The sequence below is a fragment of the Rattus norvegicus genome, chromosome 3, assembly GCF_021556685.1.
Source record: "Rattus norvegicus strain SHRSP/BbbUtx chromosome 3, alternate assembly SHRSP_T2T, whole genome shotgun sequence".
Taxonomy (NCBI): domain Eukaryota; kingdom Metazoa; phylum Chordata; class Mammalia; order Rodentia; family Muridae; genus Rattus; species Rattus norvegicus.
In genome coordinates this window covers 68137409-68157347 of record NC_141536.1, presented here as the reverse complement: position 1 = coordinate 68157347, position 19939 = coordinate 68137409, and the positions used below count along the sequence as shown (strand labels likewise).

At 41.1% G+C, this 19939-nt stretch overlaps 1 protein-coding gene across 7 annotated transcripts in view; it reads right to left on the bottom strand.

The window, feature by feature from the left end:
• Positions 1 to 429: 429 nt before the first annotated feature.
• Itgav (integrin subunit alpha V) overlaps positions 430 to 19939 on the bottom strand; it is an 81580-nt gene continuing 62070 nt past the window's right edge. For 4 of the 7 annotated variants that reach the window (NM_001398692.1, NM_001398693.1, XM_087651178.1 and 1 more), the window contains 12 exon segments: positions 430 to 4067; positions 4307 to 4429; positions 5203 to 5310; positions 5406 to 5519; positions 10993 to 11091; positions 12193 to 12351; positions 12857 to 12962; positions 13374 to 13454; positions 14076 to 14155; positions 16468 to 16560; positions 17058 to 17205; positions 17951 to 18018. In NM_001398692.1, coding sequence (NP_001385621.1) covers positions 3972 to 4067; positions 4307 to 4429; positions 5203 to 5310; positions 5406 to 5519; positions 10993 to 11091; positions 12193 to 12351; positions 12857 to 12962; positions 13374 to 13454; positions 14076 to 14155; positions 16468 to 16560; positions 17058 to 17205; positions 17951 to 18018 — 1275 coding nt within the window. In that variant the 3' untranslated portion in view covers positions 430 to 3971. 7 annotated transcript variants of the gene reach the window in all.

The following is a 19939-nucleotide window of genomic DNA, read 5'->3' as shown; positions in this document are numbered from 1 at the left end:
CTGGATGGATGGCTTAGCTTGTGTGGTTTGGTTTTCTGAGTTCTTTACATAGACAGACATCGCTCGTCTGCAGGCTGTAAAGCAGACGGAGACTTTCACCTGTTCTATAGTTAGCCTCTTTTCTCTGCTGTTTCCTTCGATGCAGAGGCCTTTTAATTTCAAGTAATCTCACTCACTGGTTCTTGCTATTATTTCAAGTCACTGAAATGAAAAGAATGCATTTGCCTTCCTACGAATGTGACCTGACATCAGGTCCCCTTTGCTTTTGGTTTGTGGGTTACCTTTCTTTAGATAGCTAATACTCTTAAATTTGTGAGCTTGTAAGGAGCTGTGTCGCCACCCTGAAGTCCCTGTTTCGATGCTTTATTGCTGGTTCCTGTAATTAAGAAACATGAGATCTTAGGGGAGGAGAGAATCCACACATGAAGCTGGCACCAGATGTTCAAGTTTATTATACAGTCACAAGTTACACATTGGAAACCAAGCAGAGCATGGAACCTGCTTTTACTAACTCAAAACAAGCTAGCCAATGACAGGTTTCAGAAGAGACTCGTTTTATGTCTCACCCAATGTGGGCGATCACAAGAGAAGCCAAAAAAAAAAAAAATATCTTCCATGTTACTTAGAGAGCAAAGTAATTTGATACACACAGCTTCCAAGTTATCTTAATATACTGAAGATGGCTTAAAACTGGTAGGGAATAGTTTGTCTTCCACCTAAAATAAAATGCAGATTGGATGGTTTAGAGGTAAAAAAAAAAAAAAAAACCAAAACGAAACAAAAAAAGCAAAAAACAAAAAAACTTCACCTGTATATCTACAACTACAGCAGAATTGTTCTTTTCTGCTAATAAAAAATACTAATAAATTTCTACTCAGATTAATAGTGACAAATTAATAATTTCTTACTAAATTAATAGTGACTCATATTTAAGTTTCGTTACATTGTTATATTGCACTTGAGAACAATGACAACAGAATGCAAGGATTCAGTACCGCACAGGAAGTCCATGACATGTCAGAAATCACAGTGAATGCCAGTGTATACTGTAGATGGCATACCCACAGGTTCATGGTTCAAATAAAAGGAGTAAGTTCAAAGAAACCTTTTACAAATCACTAGGCATTGAGTTAATTTTTTTTTTGCCTTTTTAGATCCCATAATACATTTTTGCCGGGTTCCCTTACTCATCAAATTAAATATACAAGCCACCCACAAGTGACATTAGGATAGTCAGTGGCCACACACAGATACTCTAGAACCACTTGCTTTTCTTCTCCATGAGGCTCCCCCACATGGGGATAGAACCAGCTGCTTACATAAATGCTGCCACCAAATTCCCTCCTTAGGGTTAGACTCACTACAGACACTCACTGTTCTCGTAAGGTAGCAACAAAACTCTCTGTCTGCTCTTAGTGATTTTCCTCATTATAGAAGTAATGTATTCACGAGGATTAATTATTAGCAAGTAATTTTGCGATACAGGTAGATTTAAGACAATAATATCTTGACTGTGTCACCTTTCATAGTCATTGAGAACATAATCAGAATTATGATGATAATTAAACATAAGGGGGCAAAGTAACCCTCACACAGATGTTTTAAAGTATCGACTCTAAAATAAATATCTCTGTAAGAAATCAGTATCAGTGTTAATATCCCTCATGTGTGTCAAATGTCCTCCGGACCAATCCATTTCTTTAATCAAACTAGATTATGAAAATTTCATACTTGGAAATAAATTTCAATTTTCAGTAAATAAAAAATATCAATCTAAAATAATCTCCTGTTGTTTCGTTAGCTATATGCCTACGCTGTTATAGCATAAAGAGAATCTCAACATCTTTTCAGAGTTAACATTCAAATTACAATTCCTAATTTTACAGAGGTACAGATTTATATTTTTTTTTAAAAAAGAAAATCCATACTGTTATATGTGAAACCTACACATCATGTCAGTTTTCCCAGTTACAACATCTTTCTATCTCTAACAGAAAGCTACTCCTTGGCATAGAGCTGTAAAAACCAATATTGATTCGACTGCCAGAGAATGAGTTTCATTGGTTTTCAGGAATGAGTTTCGTTGGTTTTCAGGCAGTTATTATGCTGAAAGACAAGGAAGGCAAGAGTTTGTACGGCCAACTTAGTGACTGTGCAGTGGTCCTAGCTGGCCAAGTGGCATTTGGCCGTAAGACAAAAAAAAATGTTCCTTCAAAGAATTTAAATCTATTGGTTTAAAAAATAATTATTATTGTATATATGATTATGATCTTTCAGGCCAAAACTCATTCATTTAAAATTTCATTAAAGCTAGATATAGGGTTCTGTCTACAGTCTAATTTGTACTCACATAAATGCGCTTCAAGGTATGAAAATATATTATCCTCCAGATTAGCTCATCCACGCACATGGAATTAATGTAAGATATGGTGGGACAAACTTTAATTATTGTTAAAATGTAGGAAAAATATTCAATATTTAAGAGAAATATTTTTCACCGCTTAATGAGGACAGCAGTTTTAAAAGCTATTAAAATTCTCAGCTTCCAATGCATAACATGATGTAATTGCACAAAAATAGCTATAATTAATAGTTATCCCGGGGGCCTTGAGGAACTGTGAATAAATCACCAACACTTAAGACCATACCGTGCTTCCTCTGCTGCCTCTATTAAAGCCCCAGAAAAGTAATTTGAATTTAAAACTGTAAGGCAGCTTTAGGAGGTCTCAGTAACAAGAACTGCTTACACCTTTTTAGTTTTTATTCTGACTGCGGGGGAAGGTTTTATACATTGCCTTGTTTAACCTAAGGTACTACCCATGCTATCGCTAGAAACAAATCAATAGCCACCTTTGGGATGCTAATCCCAGCCATTTCTCATGGGGTAAGGGGGGGGGGAGGATATATCCAGGTTCCTATAGGTTATGAAGACAGTCTTGAGCCAGTCTCCATTTTGGAAGTGGAAGGAAAATATGAAGACAGGAGGAAAATAAATTACTACCAATTAAAAGCTCAGGTACAATTAAAGAACGGATTTTTGGTGAGCAGGTGGGGTAGAGACATCTACAGAGAGTCTCTCGAGCTTTTATACGTTGCAGGCACCCAAACGAAGGAAACAGATGTACTAGAAACAACTTCCAACTCCAATGGCTTCAGTCATCATCATCAGCTGAGACCACGCTATTACATAATGGGTATTTTTAATTATAAAATTTTCTGCATGAAATGGCTTAAAGGATCTGATATAGAATTTAAATTACAAAAGTTAAAATACAATAAAATACAATGCCAACTACACATAAATAAAAACCTAATTTTCATATAAAAATACTGTACCGCTGTTAATACAGGAAGCTACTGTTTTTCCTCCCCGTGTGGAGGATTAAACCCAGAGAGTTGCATGTGCTTCGAAGTGAGCTATAGTCCCAGGAAAGAATTTTGATGGTATTATTTGTTTTAAAAGTCCCGCTGTGTAAATGATATTAAAATCTAAGTCCATGCAATTGCAAAGTCTTCAGTAGCTTATGAACTCAACTGTAGTGTGATGTGTACCTGTTCTAAGTACCTGTGCAAACTTACTGAGTTAAGGTCTAAGTCTGAACTGCTTTACAATCCTACCTGCCCTAACGTAACACCGCAGAGAGAAGCCCCACACAGTAAATTAGAAGCAGTAAGTGAAAAGGTACTATGCTATACAACGTGGTAACTCGGGTGCTATCTGTCTTATGTACACTGAAATTCCACCACTTAAAGGCCTAAAAACACGTCAGTGTAATGTGAAGTAAATGATCTGAACTTATTTATAAAGAGAAGTCAACAAATACCCATTTCGATTTTGTGGGTAAACTGAGGCTGCTGGGTGCCCTCAGCAATACAGTCCCGGGATTTTATTCTTCAGGAGAGAGATTTAAATCCGCCATCGGGGTGGTAAATTCGGAGGGCGCGGAAGTACCACAGCTTAAGAAACCCAGTTAGGTTTCAGAGTTTCCTTCGCCGTTCTCATGAGGCTGAAGCTGTTCTCTTTCTTGCTCTTCTTGAGGTGGTCGGACACGTTTGAAAAAGCCCATCTGCCAGTTGAAGAGAAGGCATAGATCGTGCTAAGTGATGGAACACTAAAAATACGACTGGCTGTATTATCACCTCGAAAATTCAAATGGCGTTCTCGTTCAGTGTACCATCCTGAAATAAACCCTGCTCACCAGGCAGCAGCGTTGTGGCCCTTTTTCTCCTTTTCTCCTCTCCCTTCATCCTTTGTGCCCCTTTCTCCTAGTCTATCCTCCTACCCCCTTCAACGCCCATCACTTACCCTGTACATTACAAATACCAACACAGCCAGTAACAGCAGCCCTGCGAGAACCGCCAAGATGATCACCCACACAGGCACAGGCATGGGTGCTGGCTGAATGCCCCAGGTGATGTTCGTGGTGACCTATTGGAGAAAGCACACTGTGTCTTAAATACCTCACTGGCCTAGTCAGTGAGTACATGACTTACTTTTAACAATTAATTCAGTCGTAGTCACATCATGGTTCTTTTTCCATACAATAATTTAGTGAGTATATGTTAGCCATCCATGGCATGTGCACACACACACAAAACTCCGACGATACGTTGACATCAGATTTAAATTGAAATGGCTAGGAAATTACCTAGTACAGATCATGACAACTGATCCTATTTTCAATACTTAGATATCTTCAAAATATGTTTGTTCATTGTATTTAGTTTTCTACCCTATAACTGTGGGGAGAAAGTAACCCCAAAATATCCCCTGACAATTTTGGTATACAGTTTAAAACCCTGCCACACAGCACCAAGTGATAAAGAAAAAGGGCCAGCTCTACTAATTCTAGAATGAGGAAGTAAAGGGACGCCATGGGACAAGAGCCTGGGCCAGTGATGACTCATCAGCTAAGGGCCCTTGTCACCACACCCGATATGTCAGGTCTAATCCTCAGGTCCCAGAATCAATTCTGGAAAACTGTCCTCCGACGTCCACAAGAACCCTGTGACACGTGCCCCTCCACAGCAGCAACAAATGTAATCGGAGAGAAAGGAAGAAAACGCTTTTGATTCTAAAATATACAATCCTCTCAAACAATGTATATTCTCACCAATTATAGTTAAACTTCCATTAAAAAAAAAAAAGCTAAGGTGTTCGCATTGCCTTTCTTTATTCACTCTCTGAAGCCAGGGACTTACTAGCGTAGAGTTGAAGAGATCCTCAATCGGAAGATTCTTGTAAGGGAATTCTATGATATTAAATGAAGCGGATGACTTCAGGGAATAGGAATGGTTCTGGTTCTCCTTCTGCACAGAGACAACAATGGGATGGTGTCTTAGGCAGCAAGCCTTATCATTCCTTTGAAAGCTGTATAAATCTTCTGGTACACCTATCTGCTTACGTTCATAAACGTCTCGGTCCACAGCAGGGATTTCACGTACAGGATGGCGCTCTTCCCTCTATCCAGTCGACCGACCTGGCAGGTGATCTGCAAGCACTGAGCAGTTCCACAGCCCTGCCAGAACAGACCATTTCCTCACAAAGTCAGACCACACTGTCGGCTGGAACGTTTGAACAGTAAGCATTCTTACGTGAAGGCCAAAGAGAAATCTATGGCTTCTTCTGTCTTCTAGGCATAATGCTTAACAAGCAGGAAAATAGTTAACTCTGTGCTGTATTATTATTATTATTATTATTATTATTATTATTATTATTATTATTTTATTATTATTATTATTATTCTCATATATTACATCCAACAGCAACTTTCCCCCTTCTGCTCCTCCCAGTCTTCCCCGCCATCTCCCTTCAGAAAAAAACAGTTTTCTTTCGTTTCTTTCTTTATATGTTTTGAGACAGGGTCTTGCTACATAGCCTTGGCTGTTCGAGAACTTACTACGTAAGCTAGGTTGGCCTTAATCTCACAGAGATCTGCCTACCTGTGCCTGCCACCACACCTGGCAAAAGCATTGTTTCATGGTGTATATTACTCTTAGGAACATAAAGCCTGTAATATTGAAAAGTTCATTTTTATGACAACAACCAAACATTCTCCGGGCAAACCCTGAACACGGTCATTGTAAGACGCTGGATCACAGTAACTCTGTAGAAGAGCAAAGAAAGCAGTGAATCTTTAATTATTATTCTGCGTGAGACCTGTGGAAAGAAAAATCACACGCTGGTGACACCTGTGAAAATTAGTGTTTTCCTCAGGAACTTGAAGGTTGGCAGCTAAGGGAAACAAATAGCCACCACGACCATGTGCTGGTCACATCCCCCCATGTGCTGGTCACATCCCCCCATGTGCTGGCCACATCCCTCCATGTACTGGCCACATCCCTCCATGTGCTGGCCACATCCCTCCATGTGCTGGCCACATCCCTCCATGTGCTGGCCACATCCCTCCATGTGCTGGCCACACTGCACCACACCACATGCGTGCCCCTCAGAGCATGCTGTCCAGTTAATGGCACCAGCAGCCGAGGAACAGGAAGAGAAGTGAGCTTCCTCCACCTGATAAAGGACATCCTTGAAAGAAGCACAACTCGCTGTACACTCAACAGAAGACCACAGGCAAGGAGAGGGGTCTGGACACGCTGCTTCTCGTCAACTGCACAGGCCAAGCCAGTGTGGTTCAGCAGGACACTGACAATAAACAATAAAGCCACGCCGTCTCTCAGATGAAAAGATCTCATGTATTAAAAACCAACCCAAAACAACAGCGACCACCAAGCAAGCTACTCTAAAACTAATAAAGACCTAATCAACAAGTACAGACACAACGACAGAGCACAGATCCTGCAGGGTGTACAAGTTCAACATACAACTAGGACTTGTCGATTGTACACTAGTGACAACAGCAGAAAGAAAAACAACATCAAAACGAGAATAACTAGTGCAAAACTACGACACTGAAAACTAAAAGCTTTTTGTGAAAACTCTGAAAGGAACTGAAATATTATTGAAAGGAGCGAAAGAGAACCTAACTAGATAGCCTGTGTTCTGGGACGCAAGAGTTCTCCAATCAGGGTTGGACCCACAAACTGCTACTGGGATGAGGGTGGCCCTAAGAAGTCTGCACACTGAACCTAAAGTTCATAAGGAGCTGCTCGATGCCAAACACCAAAAATAAGTTTAAAAGGGAAGAAACTAAGCCAGCCACAGTGATGCAAGCTTGTAGTCCCAGTGCTCACGAAGCTGAGGCAGGAAGATTAGTAGAAGTTTCAACCTGAGCTGCAGTGAGATTGGTCTGTTTGAAAGAAAAAAGAAACAAAGAAAGGAAGGAAGGAAGGATTTCAAAACTTGCCACAGTAATAAAAACAATTTTTTTATCATCATTAAGGATGCACATTTAAATCAGTGGCATAGAATTACACAAGAAGTAGAGAGTGGATCAGTCAGTAACGCACCTGCTAGGCAAGCGTAAGGAGCTGATTCTGGTTCTCAGCACCCACAGAATGAAAGCAAGGCACAGAGACACACGCCAGTTATCCTACAGCTGGGAAGGAAGAGACAGGAGGACCCTTGGGGCTTGCTAGCTGGCTAGTCTCGCCAATCAGTGAGCTCCAGGTTCAGTGAGAGACCTTGTTTCTACAGAATGCACTAGGAAGAAAACTTCAGTCTGAAGAAGTTAACTAGACACAAGGAAGTTGCAAATTGATTTACTGCAAGATCCAGCTATACCACTCTTAGGCACATAGCCAAAGGGCTCCACGTCATACTACAGAGATCCTTGCTCATCCATGTCTGTTGCCACCCTCTTTATAATAGCCAGAAATTGGGAAACAGCGTAGATGTCTATCGACTGCTGAATGGATAAGGAATTACATAAGGGAATATAATTCAGGTGTTAAAAAAATAACATTTTGAAACAACAGTAAATGAATGGAGCTAGAAAAATAAAATCATCCTAAGTGAGGTAATTCAGACCCAAAAGTCATGGTATGGGGCTGCAGAGATGGCTCAGTGGTTAAGAGCACTGACTGCTCTTCCAAAGGTCCTGAGTTCAATTCCTAGCAACCACATGGTGGTTCACAACCATCTGTAATGGGATCTGATGCCCTCTTCTGATTTATTTGAAGACAGTGACAGTGTACTCAAATAAATATAAATAAATAAATCTTTAAAAAAAGGGGGGGTTGGAGATTTAGCTCAGTGATAGAGTGCTTGCCTAGCAAACGCAAGGCCCTGGGTTCGGTCCCCAGCTCCGAAAAAAAGAAAAAAAAAAAAAGACATGGTACCTGCTTTTACTAAGTCAAACCAAGTTAGCCAATGACAGATTTCAGAAGAGACTCGTTTTATGTCTCACTCAATGTGGGTAATCAAGATTGGAAACCAAAAAGACCAGTATTGTATGCCTCCTTCTCCATCTCCATTGATTGAGACAGTCTTTCTCTGTATAAACATGGCTGTCCTGGAACTCACTCTGTAGACCAGACTGGCCTTGAACTCAGGGAACCACCTACCTCTACTTCTGCTGAGATTAAAGGCATGCAGCACCACTGTCTGGCTCATACTTTCTCTTATATGTGGATGCTAGTTTTCAAAATGTGTGCTACAATCTGAATAACCACAGAGGTTAAGTACCTAGTAAGGTATGGGGGCGGGGAGAGAGGGAGACGATCTCTCGGACAAGCAGACATAGCATGTAGCATTATGGAGAGCTCAAGGGAAAACTAGACTAGAAGACAGGGGAGTGGGTAAAGCAGGGAACGTCAGGGAACTAGACAGCACTGGGAAACCTATATGGAAACCTATTACTATAGAAGCTTCCTGAAGGGGATTTAATGGAGTCACCACGTAATGGGGAGAGAAGGCTCCAGTTAGACCACCATAAATCTCCACTGCTGGAGATAGGTCACATCTTCCTTTGTCGCTGCACAAAGGAGCCCAATGGACATCCCCCAACATACAGGCTACTGGTTGTTCTCCACAACCTAATGGTAGAGTCCTACTACGGAGGACACAACTTACTTATGTCATCTACAGTGGAAAAGTCCAGCTGGTGCCTAACTAGAAGTTCCACCCCTACCTGACTGACCTTCATGGGACTGAAAAGGTACCCTGCATGCTACTGGTGGAGAAATGTGATCATCAGTATCACCCAGCTACAAACCCTGTGCCCTACCACAGTGACCTGTCAACAAGATAGGCTGGGGCAATAGAGGCACCAATGTTATGTGAGTAACCAACATTTTTGTTTTTTTTTTTTAAATGAGGTTTAAGGCCCACTCCATAAGATGGAACCCACTTATGTAATTGACACTACAATGGTGGCCAAGAATCTGAGATTAGATAAGATAGGTCATGGGACAAGGGGAAAACCTAGTACTATTATTCTTTTAAAAGAATAAAAGACTAGGGGGCTAGAGAGATGGCTCAGTGGTTAAGAACACTGACTGCTCTTCCAGAGGTCCTGAGTTCAATTTCCAGCAACCACACGGTGGCTCACAACCACCCATAACAAGATCTGATGCCGTCTTCTGGTGTCTGAAGACAGAGACAGTGTGCTTATATATAATAAATACATCTTTTAAAAAAAAGAATAAAAGATTAAATAATAAGAGAATAATAAAAGAATAAAATGACTCCTAATAACATACTACTATAGCCATAAATCAGTGACTGCTTTTTAATGACTATTTTCTTTTTAGTTATGTGTACCTGTGTAGGAGTGTGTGAACATGAATGAAAATGTCCTCTGAAACCAGAAGTGTTGGTCCCTCTGGAGCTGTGGCTGCAGGTTGTGAGCTGTCTGCTGTGGGTGCTGGGAACCAAACTCAGGTCCTCTACAAGAGCAGCTGCTGCTCTTCACCACTGAGCCCTCTCTCCAAATGCCTGTGATTCTTCTGAGTCAACTCAGAAATTCCTGTGGTGACCTGCCAGTGACCTACACATCAAAGAGTGTTCTGTGGTAAATAGACACTGGAAGAGATAAAGGCATAAAGTCAGAGGCCAAGGTTGGTAACAGTCAACAGAAAGTGGTGTGGGCCACGTGAAGGAACAGAGTTGGCACAGATGGGTTAGAATGAGGAGGCGTTTGACAAAGTAGATGGGGATGGAATTTACTGAGACGCAGGATGTAGGAGTTGAGACACAGAGAGGAAGAATTTCTATGGAGAATGGGGTTTGTAGTCACCACATGTGGATCAGTGTGGAAGGACAAACGCTGGGAAAACTCCATGATGTACTTTCAGATTTGATATTTTCTGACAGACACTTAAGAGAAATTCTAACCCACAGTTAAGGAGCCTGACGGTCAGTGTAGGGGATGAAAATCCAAACACAGAGACTGAAGAGCATAGGGGCGGCAGATGGAGAACCAGGAGAGAATATCGCCCTGATGTGGTGAAGAAAATTCAGTATTTGAACAACGAGCCTTTGACCACAGGACTCAGTTACATAAAAACAGTAGACTGTGTGGGCTGGGAAGATGGCTTCTTCGCATGTAAAGGTTCTCACTGTCAAACTTGAAGACCAACGTGTTAGAAGCAAAGAAGTCACTCCCACAGGTTGTCCTCTGACCTTTGCAGACATACCACAACATGTATGTGCCACAGACAAAGAAAAATGAGAGTGTAATTAAATAAAAGAAGGGCTTTAACAAATAGTGGCTGCTAACCATGCATTTCTATCAAACAGTACGACACTAAACAGCCCTGACATGACTGAAGTTCCATCACTGCACTAACTATTCCCTTCATATGTTTTCATCACTGGGCCTCCGGGTTTCTCCTGGAAAATGCCATTGATGCGTCAAAGAGAAAGGTGAGATCAAAAACGCCCAGCTGGAGGAACAGCCGAGGCAGGCAGAACACAAAATGCTTTTACTAAACAGTATATGGAATGGATCAGTTGAGAAGCGTCATGGGTGTAACCAGGACGACGATCAAGGGGACCGAAGATCTTGTAGGCAGTGCTGCTGTCAAGTGTCCTGGAATCGTGTATTTTTAGGTGCTTGTTCTCTGTGCGCCTGAGATGGCACTTACCAAAGTGTGAACATCTCCCTCACTGAGGCTGAGATCCCGCTTGGTGATGAGATGATTTCTTCCTCCTTGCTCAGCTGCTGTGTCATTCTTTTCGGGCATCTGTAAAGACGAGACATGGACTGCACTATAAAACGGTGGTTAAATGATAACAGAAAAACATCTTACGTTGACACTTGGGCACTGACACTTAGATATGATTGGCATATAATCTATGACAATGTGGTATGACAGAAAATTTACCACTCTGCATTAGTGAACAGGAAAGACAGAAAATAAAAGATCGACAGCGTTAGTTACATACAAATGTTAGCTTTCCCTAACCATTGCTTCTCCTGGCATCCCTGGCGGGAAACTGATACCAATGCTGAAAGAGCTGAAATTCTACAGCACATCTATGATGAGAGTCCGTTAGGAGGCTTGAGTCTGATTTGTTCTGCAATTTAGAAAGAGTATTACTATGCAGTCCAGACCAGCCTTGAACACAAAATGTAATCCCAGATAACATAAAATTTATGGGATTACGGGCATGTCCCATCAAGCCTGGCTTATTTTTATAACTTTCCTTAGACTGTATGTGATGCAATTTTTTTTGTTTTGTTTTGTTGGGTTTTTGAGACAGGTTCTCATTGTGCAGCCTTGGCTGTCCTGTAACTTGTAGACCAGGCTGGCCTCAAATTCAGAGATCCGCCTGCCTCTGCCTTCTGAATGCTGGGATTAAAGGCATGTGCCATCATTTGCCCGGTGTGATGTAATACTTTTAGGTAAATATATATTTTAGGACAAAGATCACTATCACCAAAAATATATAAAGTCCTATAAAATGACACTTCCCTAGACTCTGTAAATCAAGTCGTAAGTAAAATAGTCTATCTTATTCTTCTATAAACAAAAGTTTCAACAATAAAATAGCCTTAAATACAGCATTACACATTTGATAAACTGATATTACAATGGCCCATGGTCAAGAACATCTCCTGAGATTTACTGAACATTCATAAACATAAGGTTCGCAAGGATTTCACAGTCACTTTTTACCTATTCCATAAATAGGCTAATTTTTAGTGTTCTGGTCGTGAACTAAAATCCTTTTTGCAGAGTTCACACATCAAATTAGCTGTTTTTATTTTATATTTCATGTATCCATTGAGAAAGAAAGAAAATAAAAGTTAGGGTAATAAAGAGCTACTTAGGGCTGACTACCTTAATTCTAAGAGGGTTGATCTCTGTGTCGGCAGTACAGTTCATCGGGCCATCAATGTCGTAATGGAGAATGTACAGCAAAGTACTGTTGTTGTATTTGTAAGGCCACTGGAGGTTCAGGATTGCCTTGCTGAATGAACTTGGACCATTGTTTCTCAGCTAATAAGGAAAAGAAAATGTAAGCGCCTTGGCCAATAATTAGTTGTACAATCCTTCCACAATGCTGGCACTAGAAATGCTATCACAAACGGGATCTGTCTAACAGCAGCAGTTGCTGTTGATAGACTTCAAACATGACCATTGTGCACACGGGTCAAACCTGCTTATCTCTCAAGAGACAGATCTACCGGGAAGCAAACGTCGAGAAGACTGCTAAAGAGTTACTGAATGCTGACTCAATTTGCCAAATTACAGGCATTTCCAATTTTTAGTCAGAACTTCAAAAAGTCATGGGGCACACACTTTTGTTTACTCAGAGTCGATTTTGCGTTCCTTAAACAAATATAGCTATTTGTCTATAAAAAAGAACTTACAAGTAGGATTTCTGGTACATGTTTACGTTATGCAACCGCCAAGTAAAGCTTATATAGGGTTGGTTTTAAAGTTTAGCCACATTCCCCATGGCCCTTTCAGTAGCTGTCTATTAGGTCCCAGGACTACAAACCTCATAGATGTGCTGAACAACAGGCCCAACGTCTTCTTCAGTCTCAGGGGCTTCCTTGTACTCCCAGTTTGGAATTGGAAGAAAGATATGATCTGGGCTTGAAACTCTAAACAAAGAAAACCTACCGTGAATATCACACAGTGCAGTCAGTTCATTTTCCCAAATATTCTAACATCAGAGGTAATTTTAAAAAGCCTAAAGGGGAAGCTTATGAATGAACTTATGCATGAAAAGCCACTGTTGTTAAACCAGCACGCGACAGCCGAACCAGTGAGCAATCGCTGTAGAGGTTCAATCAACGTACATAAGATGGCAGTTACCATGCCTTTCCAACGACCACCAGAAAGATAACCTGGGACTCTGAAGCACACTCGGGGCCTCATCTCTCCACAGGCCACTGCCTTGGGAAAGCAGCCCTGAGGCAGGGTGGCTGCCTGCAGAAAGTCAGAGTCCAGCATTTCAGAAGCAAGCACAACAACAACAACAACGAGATATTCAGCTTGAGGCGCACACTTACCCTCTTATCTCAACGGCAGCCAAAACGGCAAGGTCGACCTTGTAAGACACGACTGGGCTGACATTGTCAAAAGAATTAGAGCTGAAAAGTGAAGAAGAAAAAGAAAGAAACAGGCTCAGGACTGAACTGGGCACATTTATCACCAAAGCCATGAAAGGGAAAACTCGGGGGAACTAGAACTAAACAACTGAAGCAGAATAGAAACTGAAGCCCCACCGATCAACCAATTATTTTAATTTCCATTAATTCGACTGAAGCCATACTGATCAATTAATTAATTCAAAGATGAAGAAAAGCTTTATTTCCCAAATTTGTTTTATAAACTCAAATTGACAATAAAATCATTTGTAAAACTGGTTTAAGAATTCTATAATGCAGGGATGGAGAGGTGGCTCAGCCCAGCGGTTAAGAGCGCTGGCTATTCCTCTAGAGGACAGGGGTTCCATTCCCAGCACCCACATGGCAGTTACACACGGCCACTCCCAACTCTCTATAGTTCCTGTTCTAGAGGCTCCGATACCTTCACACAGATATGCACGCAGGCGAAACGCCAATGCACATAAATAAACAAACAAGCAAACAAATAAAAAAAATCCGATAATGCAGTACCGAACCTGCATTATTCCATCTGTAAAGGGTGGTATGTGATATATTTATAAGAGAAAAAAATGGTTACTTTATCCTGATGCCGTGTTTTCATACCTTTGGATTTTCAAGTCAAACTTCACAGAAGTATCCATCTCTGATTGCTGGTGCACGCTGAAACGAAGGCCAGCAAGCAGCTAAGAGGGGAAGAGGTAACAATGGTGATCAGTGTCTTCTTTAAATCAGAAACGTCAAATCTGGCATCCAAATAAAGGAGTGGGTTCTAAACTGTACTTTCATGAGTTTTATTGTAAAGCTGAACAAAAATGATTACATCTGGTTTTCCACTGAGGTCATAATGGAGGCTATTGAACAACTGTTAACTATAGGCATACCTGCCTGCCTACAATTAACTGTCTTTCTAACAGTTATAATGTCTGTTGTTCCAATGAAGGCACTGCACAGTTGAGCAGAAGAAAATATAGGCGGCTGACAACTGATCTGAGCTAGGAAGCCAGACAGGAAACGCTGGAGGCTTTTTTCCTTTTTTTTTTTTAAAGGTTTATTTATTTCTATACATACACTGTAGCTGTCATCAGACACACAAGAAGATCTGTGATCACACGCATCAGATCCCATTACAGATGGTTGTGAGCTACCATGTGGTTGCTGAGAATTGAACTCAGGAACTCAACCCCACATTGGATGGTTTTTAGGAGTACAGAGTTAAAGGAGTCAGGAAGCAGAATCTTCCTCTCACACCGCTCTCAGTCCCCTTCCCTTGGGACAACTTAAGCCCCAAGACAGAAAACTGATTGACTTTAAAGAAAACGACCGGGGGTTGGGGATTTAGCTCAGGGGTTGGGGATTTAGCTCAGTGGTAGAGCGCTTGCCTGGTTAAAGAAAGAAAGAAAGAAAGAAAGAAAGAAAGAAAGAAAGAAAGAAAGAAAGAAAGAAAGAAAGAAAGAAAGAAAGAAAGGAAGGAAGGAAGAAAGAAAACGACAAAATTACATGTATAAGATAGCAGTTCACAAAACTGCGGGTAAAAAAGACACCTCTGTGGCGCTCGCTGCACTCCCATTACAAAGTCTGGAGTTGGCCACTTAGAAACGCCAGGAACTGCCAGACATGGAAACACACAACTTTAGTCCAAAGGCCAGCAGATCTCTGAGTTGGCGACCAGCCTGGTCTACAAAGCGAGTTCCAGGACAGTCAAGGCCTCACAGAAAAACGCTGTCTTGAAAAAGCAAAAGAAAGAAAGAAAAAGGAAAAGGAGGAAAACCAGGAACTAAAGCAGCCATACACTAGAGAACCAGAGAATGAGAAAACACAAAGCTGCTCTTTAGGAAATGTCTGTCCAGGATACAGCTGCCCATGGATGAACACTTAAAGGAGCATGCAGTGTTTACACCATGGCAACAATGTGCACATAACTGACATCGGTGTGCCACGCCATGATCTACTTGTAAATCGTCACACGTACAGCCATGTTTTCCTGAATATTGGTAAACAATACTGTTTCCAAAAGGGCATTGGGAAGAGCCTCCTTGGGAGCGTGGCCTAATGCTCTAAAGCTCTGTGCTCACCATCAGAAGGGGAGCCTGATCCAACTAAGTTCCCTATGAAATAAGACTTCAGCTTAATAAAATAGCACCAGCTTATTTAAGAGTGACAGGCCTTTGTGTTTGTCAGCGTGGCTTTTAAGGTTCCACAGACACCCTGGCTCAAAACACTAAAATTAGCATCTTAGGCCTCAAGTTTAAATCGTGTTTTTGTCTATTTACTGCTTACTATTTAAGGGACCGTGAAAAGAAATTTTTGGAAGCTCATACAGCTCCACTTAAAATTTTAGTATCCTAGTTAAAACAAACAGTTCTATTAATAATTAAACTCTAAATCTAAACTAATTCAATGATACTATTTTGAGGGCAAATGAAATAAATGGCTCAGTGGGTAAAGACACTTGTTACCTGACTTGGTGACCTGAGTTCAGTTCCCAGGTCTTACACAGTGGAAGGAGAGAGTCAACTTCCAAGAGTTGTCCTTTGACCTCCCCCTAGCATGTGGTCACCTACATGCATGCATATGTAGGCATAATGTGAACACACACATATACACGCATACACATACGAAGTAAATAAAAAATTAAAATTTTTAAATAAAAATATATAAATTAAAATAAAGATGTGACGTAGATCGCCGTGGTGATACGCAGCAGCCTTGTAATGCAGCACTTAGGAGACAATGGCAGGAAGAACTTGAGTTTGTAGCCATGTGAGCTTACATAGCAAGACCCTATCTTAAAAACACAAGCAAACAAAATAGGACTAAGATGTGGCCCAGCAGCAGGGCATTTTCCAAGCATGTGCAAGGTCCTGGCATACAAAAACAAACAGCAGTAACAAAGGAAAACCCAACTTGGTTTGAAGTTACTCTAAAAAACCTAGAGGGGGAAAAGACCACGGTATTCTGTTTACAGAGAGAAACATCTGGAATTAAAATGCCTTACTTGAGTTCCAGCCTTCATCGGGTTCCCAAGGTCACACACCACCTGCCGGGTTTGGTTTTCTGTCTTAAATGCACAGGACAGTCTTGCTAAGGCCTTTGATAGACAAGAAAGAAAACAAGAGAGGAGTGGGGTTAGGATGCAAAAAGAAATCAGTAGTAGCCAAAAAGCAGAAACTACAAAGTCCTGACCCAATATCCTGGAGGTATTTAAATTCCTCTTTTCATGAAGCAAATAAATCTATTTGAGTAATACAGAAAGAAGTCAGAGCTGTGAACCACGGCTGCATGCAAATGTGAAAGCATTGGGAGGACTTAGATTGCATCTGGCTAGCAATGTGATGGGCAGGCTTAGGGATGATATCTAGCTGACCTCATTTTTCAGATGCTTGCCTGGCAAACCTAATAACTCCACAATAATACATTATGCAAAGCACAAGCCTGAAAGGAATTATGTAAGATAGTCACTATATTGTCTAGCAGTTTAGTCTCAGAATGGCTAAGCTTGGGCTTACTAAATACGGACCACCTCATGAATGTGAACAAGGGCAGCAAGTGTGCCGAGGTTTTCAAAGAGACAGCTAGCTTGCTTACTTCGTTGTTCCGGACAACCCCGATGAAGTCAGCCTGCGGTGGGATAGAAACGATGAGCTCAGCTTCATAGGCGCCTTCTCCTTGATTCTGCGCCTTCACGGTCAGGGTCAGAGGGTTGTCATCCCCAATATAGATCTTCTTTTGATCACTGGAAGTTAATTCAAATCCAACAGTGAAAAGAGACTCCGTGGGGAGGGAGCGCGTGACTGTTCACAGAAACTGGAGACAGTCACGTGGCTGACAGCCTTCCCTGCCTCGGGATGGGTCAAGGCTTCTCAGCAGCTCAACAGAAAACAGAACATAGCACACTGGGTGAAAGTCTATTGCTCCTCACTGTGTGACTGGACGGTGGTGGCCGTTACAGTTCATGCCTGTGTACACATGCCACCAAAGTCACGCTGTATCTGTGCATGTACTTTTAATCCTTGATTGCCTTGCTAAAAAGATGGATTGTTCTTTTGTCATAATGCTTACAACAGTCTTATCAAGTGGTAAGGATATTCCTCAGTTCAGAGCTTGTCCACAATGAAGTGCAGCACGGCAGTTAGTAGGACTCATGTACACCCAAAGGTCCTAACCTGCCAAGTCCGGCCCTAGTGAGAACACCATATTAATATAGTGAAATACCACTGTATAACTTGCTTTATTGTGAAGAAAATTGGGATTTCTCCTTTCCATAAGTAATTCTCCTTAGAAACATCAGCATTTTGAGTAGAGAAGTGTGCTTTTCCATTTAAATTTCTTTTTTTTTTCTTTTTTCTTTTTTTTTCGGAGCTGGGGACCGAACCCAGGGTCTTGTGCTTGCTAGGCAAGCGCTCTACCACTGAGCTAAATCCCCAGCCCCCCATTTAAATTTCTTATTTTTTATATTTACAGTTTATAGCAGAACTTACCTATCTACAGAAACTTCCAATTTAGGTTTACAGACATTGTCTTCGCCACAGTCAAGTAAAATGTGAGCCTAAAAAGAAAACATTTCATTGTTTTCTACATGGATCCTAGAAACCCATCTTTAAACATGTCAATGGAGGTAATCGAGGATAAGGGAAAAAATAGGACGAAGTATAATTATTTAGAATTTTAGAATGAAGTCTAGTACAAGGAATGAGGGGTCCTTTCAAATGTGCTCCTGGCTAACATGTACAAGCAGTGACAAGGTGAACATTGTCGTCTGCTGCTGGAAACTGGCTGCAAATATTAGGTAGGAAGAAAAAAGTCAAAATAAGTTCAGCATGTACTAAACACTGGGGAAGAAGCTTTAAAAAAAAGACAAAAAACAAAAAACCAACCAACAAAACAAAATTAATGAATGAATCAATCAATCAATCAATAACTTAATTAAACCAGAAGAAAAAAGCAAATATCAAAACTTCCTTTTTCTGGCTCTGGCCAAGGGAATGTGCTATGAAGAACATGTGGGAAAACCCTCAAAAGGGAAACAATACAAGAAAAGACATGTTGGTATGACACACAGAAGGAACAAATACATGAGGAGAAAAAGGGAAATAAAGTCAGGGTCATTCTTGGTTTATGTGTTGCTATTTTAGTGAGTGCTTATCTCAGAAACCAATAGTAACAATAATGATGAATATTTCTAAATAAATTCTAAAACTATAAAGAAAAATTGTCATAGTGCATACATCAAAACCCATACAATAAGGCACAGGTAAAAAGTTATTTCTAAAGCAAGTACCACATTGAAGTACAGATACTAAGAAGCTCAGATATAAAATTAACCATCAGTACAACATCCAACCACCCGATAATAACTCTGAATGCAGAACTACGCTCACAAGCCCTTTGCTAGTGGATAGTAAAAAAATGGCAGACACATTATCAAGGCACAAAACAAAGTATGTTTGTTAAAAATATATAGACTACATGTAAACTTTTAAAAATATTTCAATCTGCCTTCTATGTTGTCATATTACAACTCTCAAATTATAGCCCCAGAAATAAACACTGTTCATGAGATCTTAGAAAGGAAGTCACACTTTTGTGACAACCAAGATTATGCTAATGAGGGCTGGAGAGATGGCTCAGCGGTTAAGAGCACTGACTGCTCTTCTAGAGGTCCTGAGTTCAAATCCCAGCAACCACATGGTGGCTCACAACCATCTGTAATGGGATCTGATGCCCTCTTCTGGTGTATCTGAAGACAGCAACAGTGTACTCATATAAATAAATTGGCAGTGAGTGCAAAACCTAGCAATTGTACCTTCCTCCTCCCAGATGATTACCTACTGAGACTCCTCACCTACAGAGACCACGTACAAGACTCCCTAATCCCCACCATCAACCCCATGATGTACGTAACAAACACGCTGAGGTTCCCAGATGCTGTGATATTGGTACTACTCCATCAGGGTGCACATCACTCCCTGAACCCCGCTTTTCAGTACATGTATGTTTGTTTGTCCTTCATCCCCTCACTGTTCCCAGTCAGGTTTCTAGGTACAAACTTGGCAATTACTTATATATGATATATCCATCACACACACACACACACACGGCCCCAAAACTCAGAATACCCAAGATACAATTCACAGACCACAGAAGGTCAAGAAAAAGTAAGACCTTCTTCAGACCTTCTTAGTAGGGGGAACAAAAATACTCACAGGAGGAAATACAGAGACCAAGTGTGGAGTAGAAACTCCATGGAAAGGCCATGCAGAGACTGCCCTACTTGGGGGGTCCATCCCATATTACGGACACCAAACCCAGACAATATTGCTGATGCCAAAAAGTGCATGCTGACAGGAGCCTGATATAGTAGTCTGCTGAGAGGCTCTGCCAGAGTTGACAAATACAGAAGTGAATGCTCACAGCCAACCATTGGACTGAGAATGGGGACCCAGTGGAGGAGGTAAAGAACTGAAGGA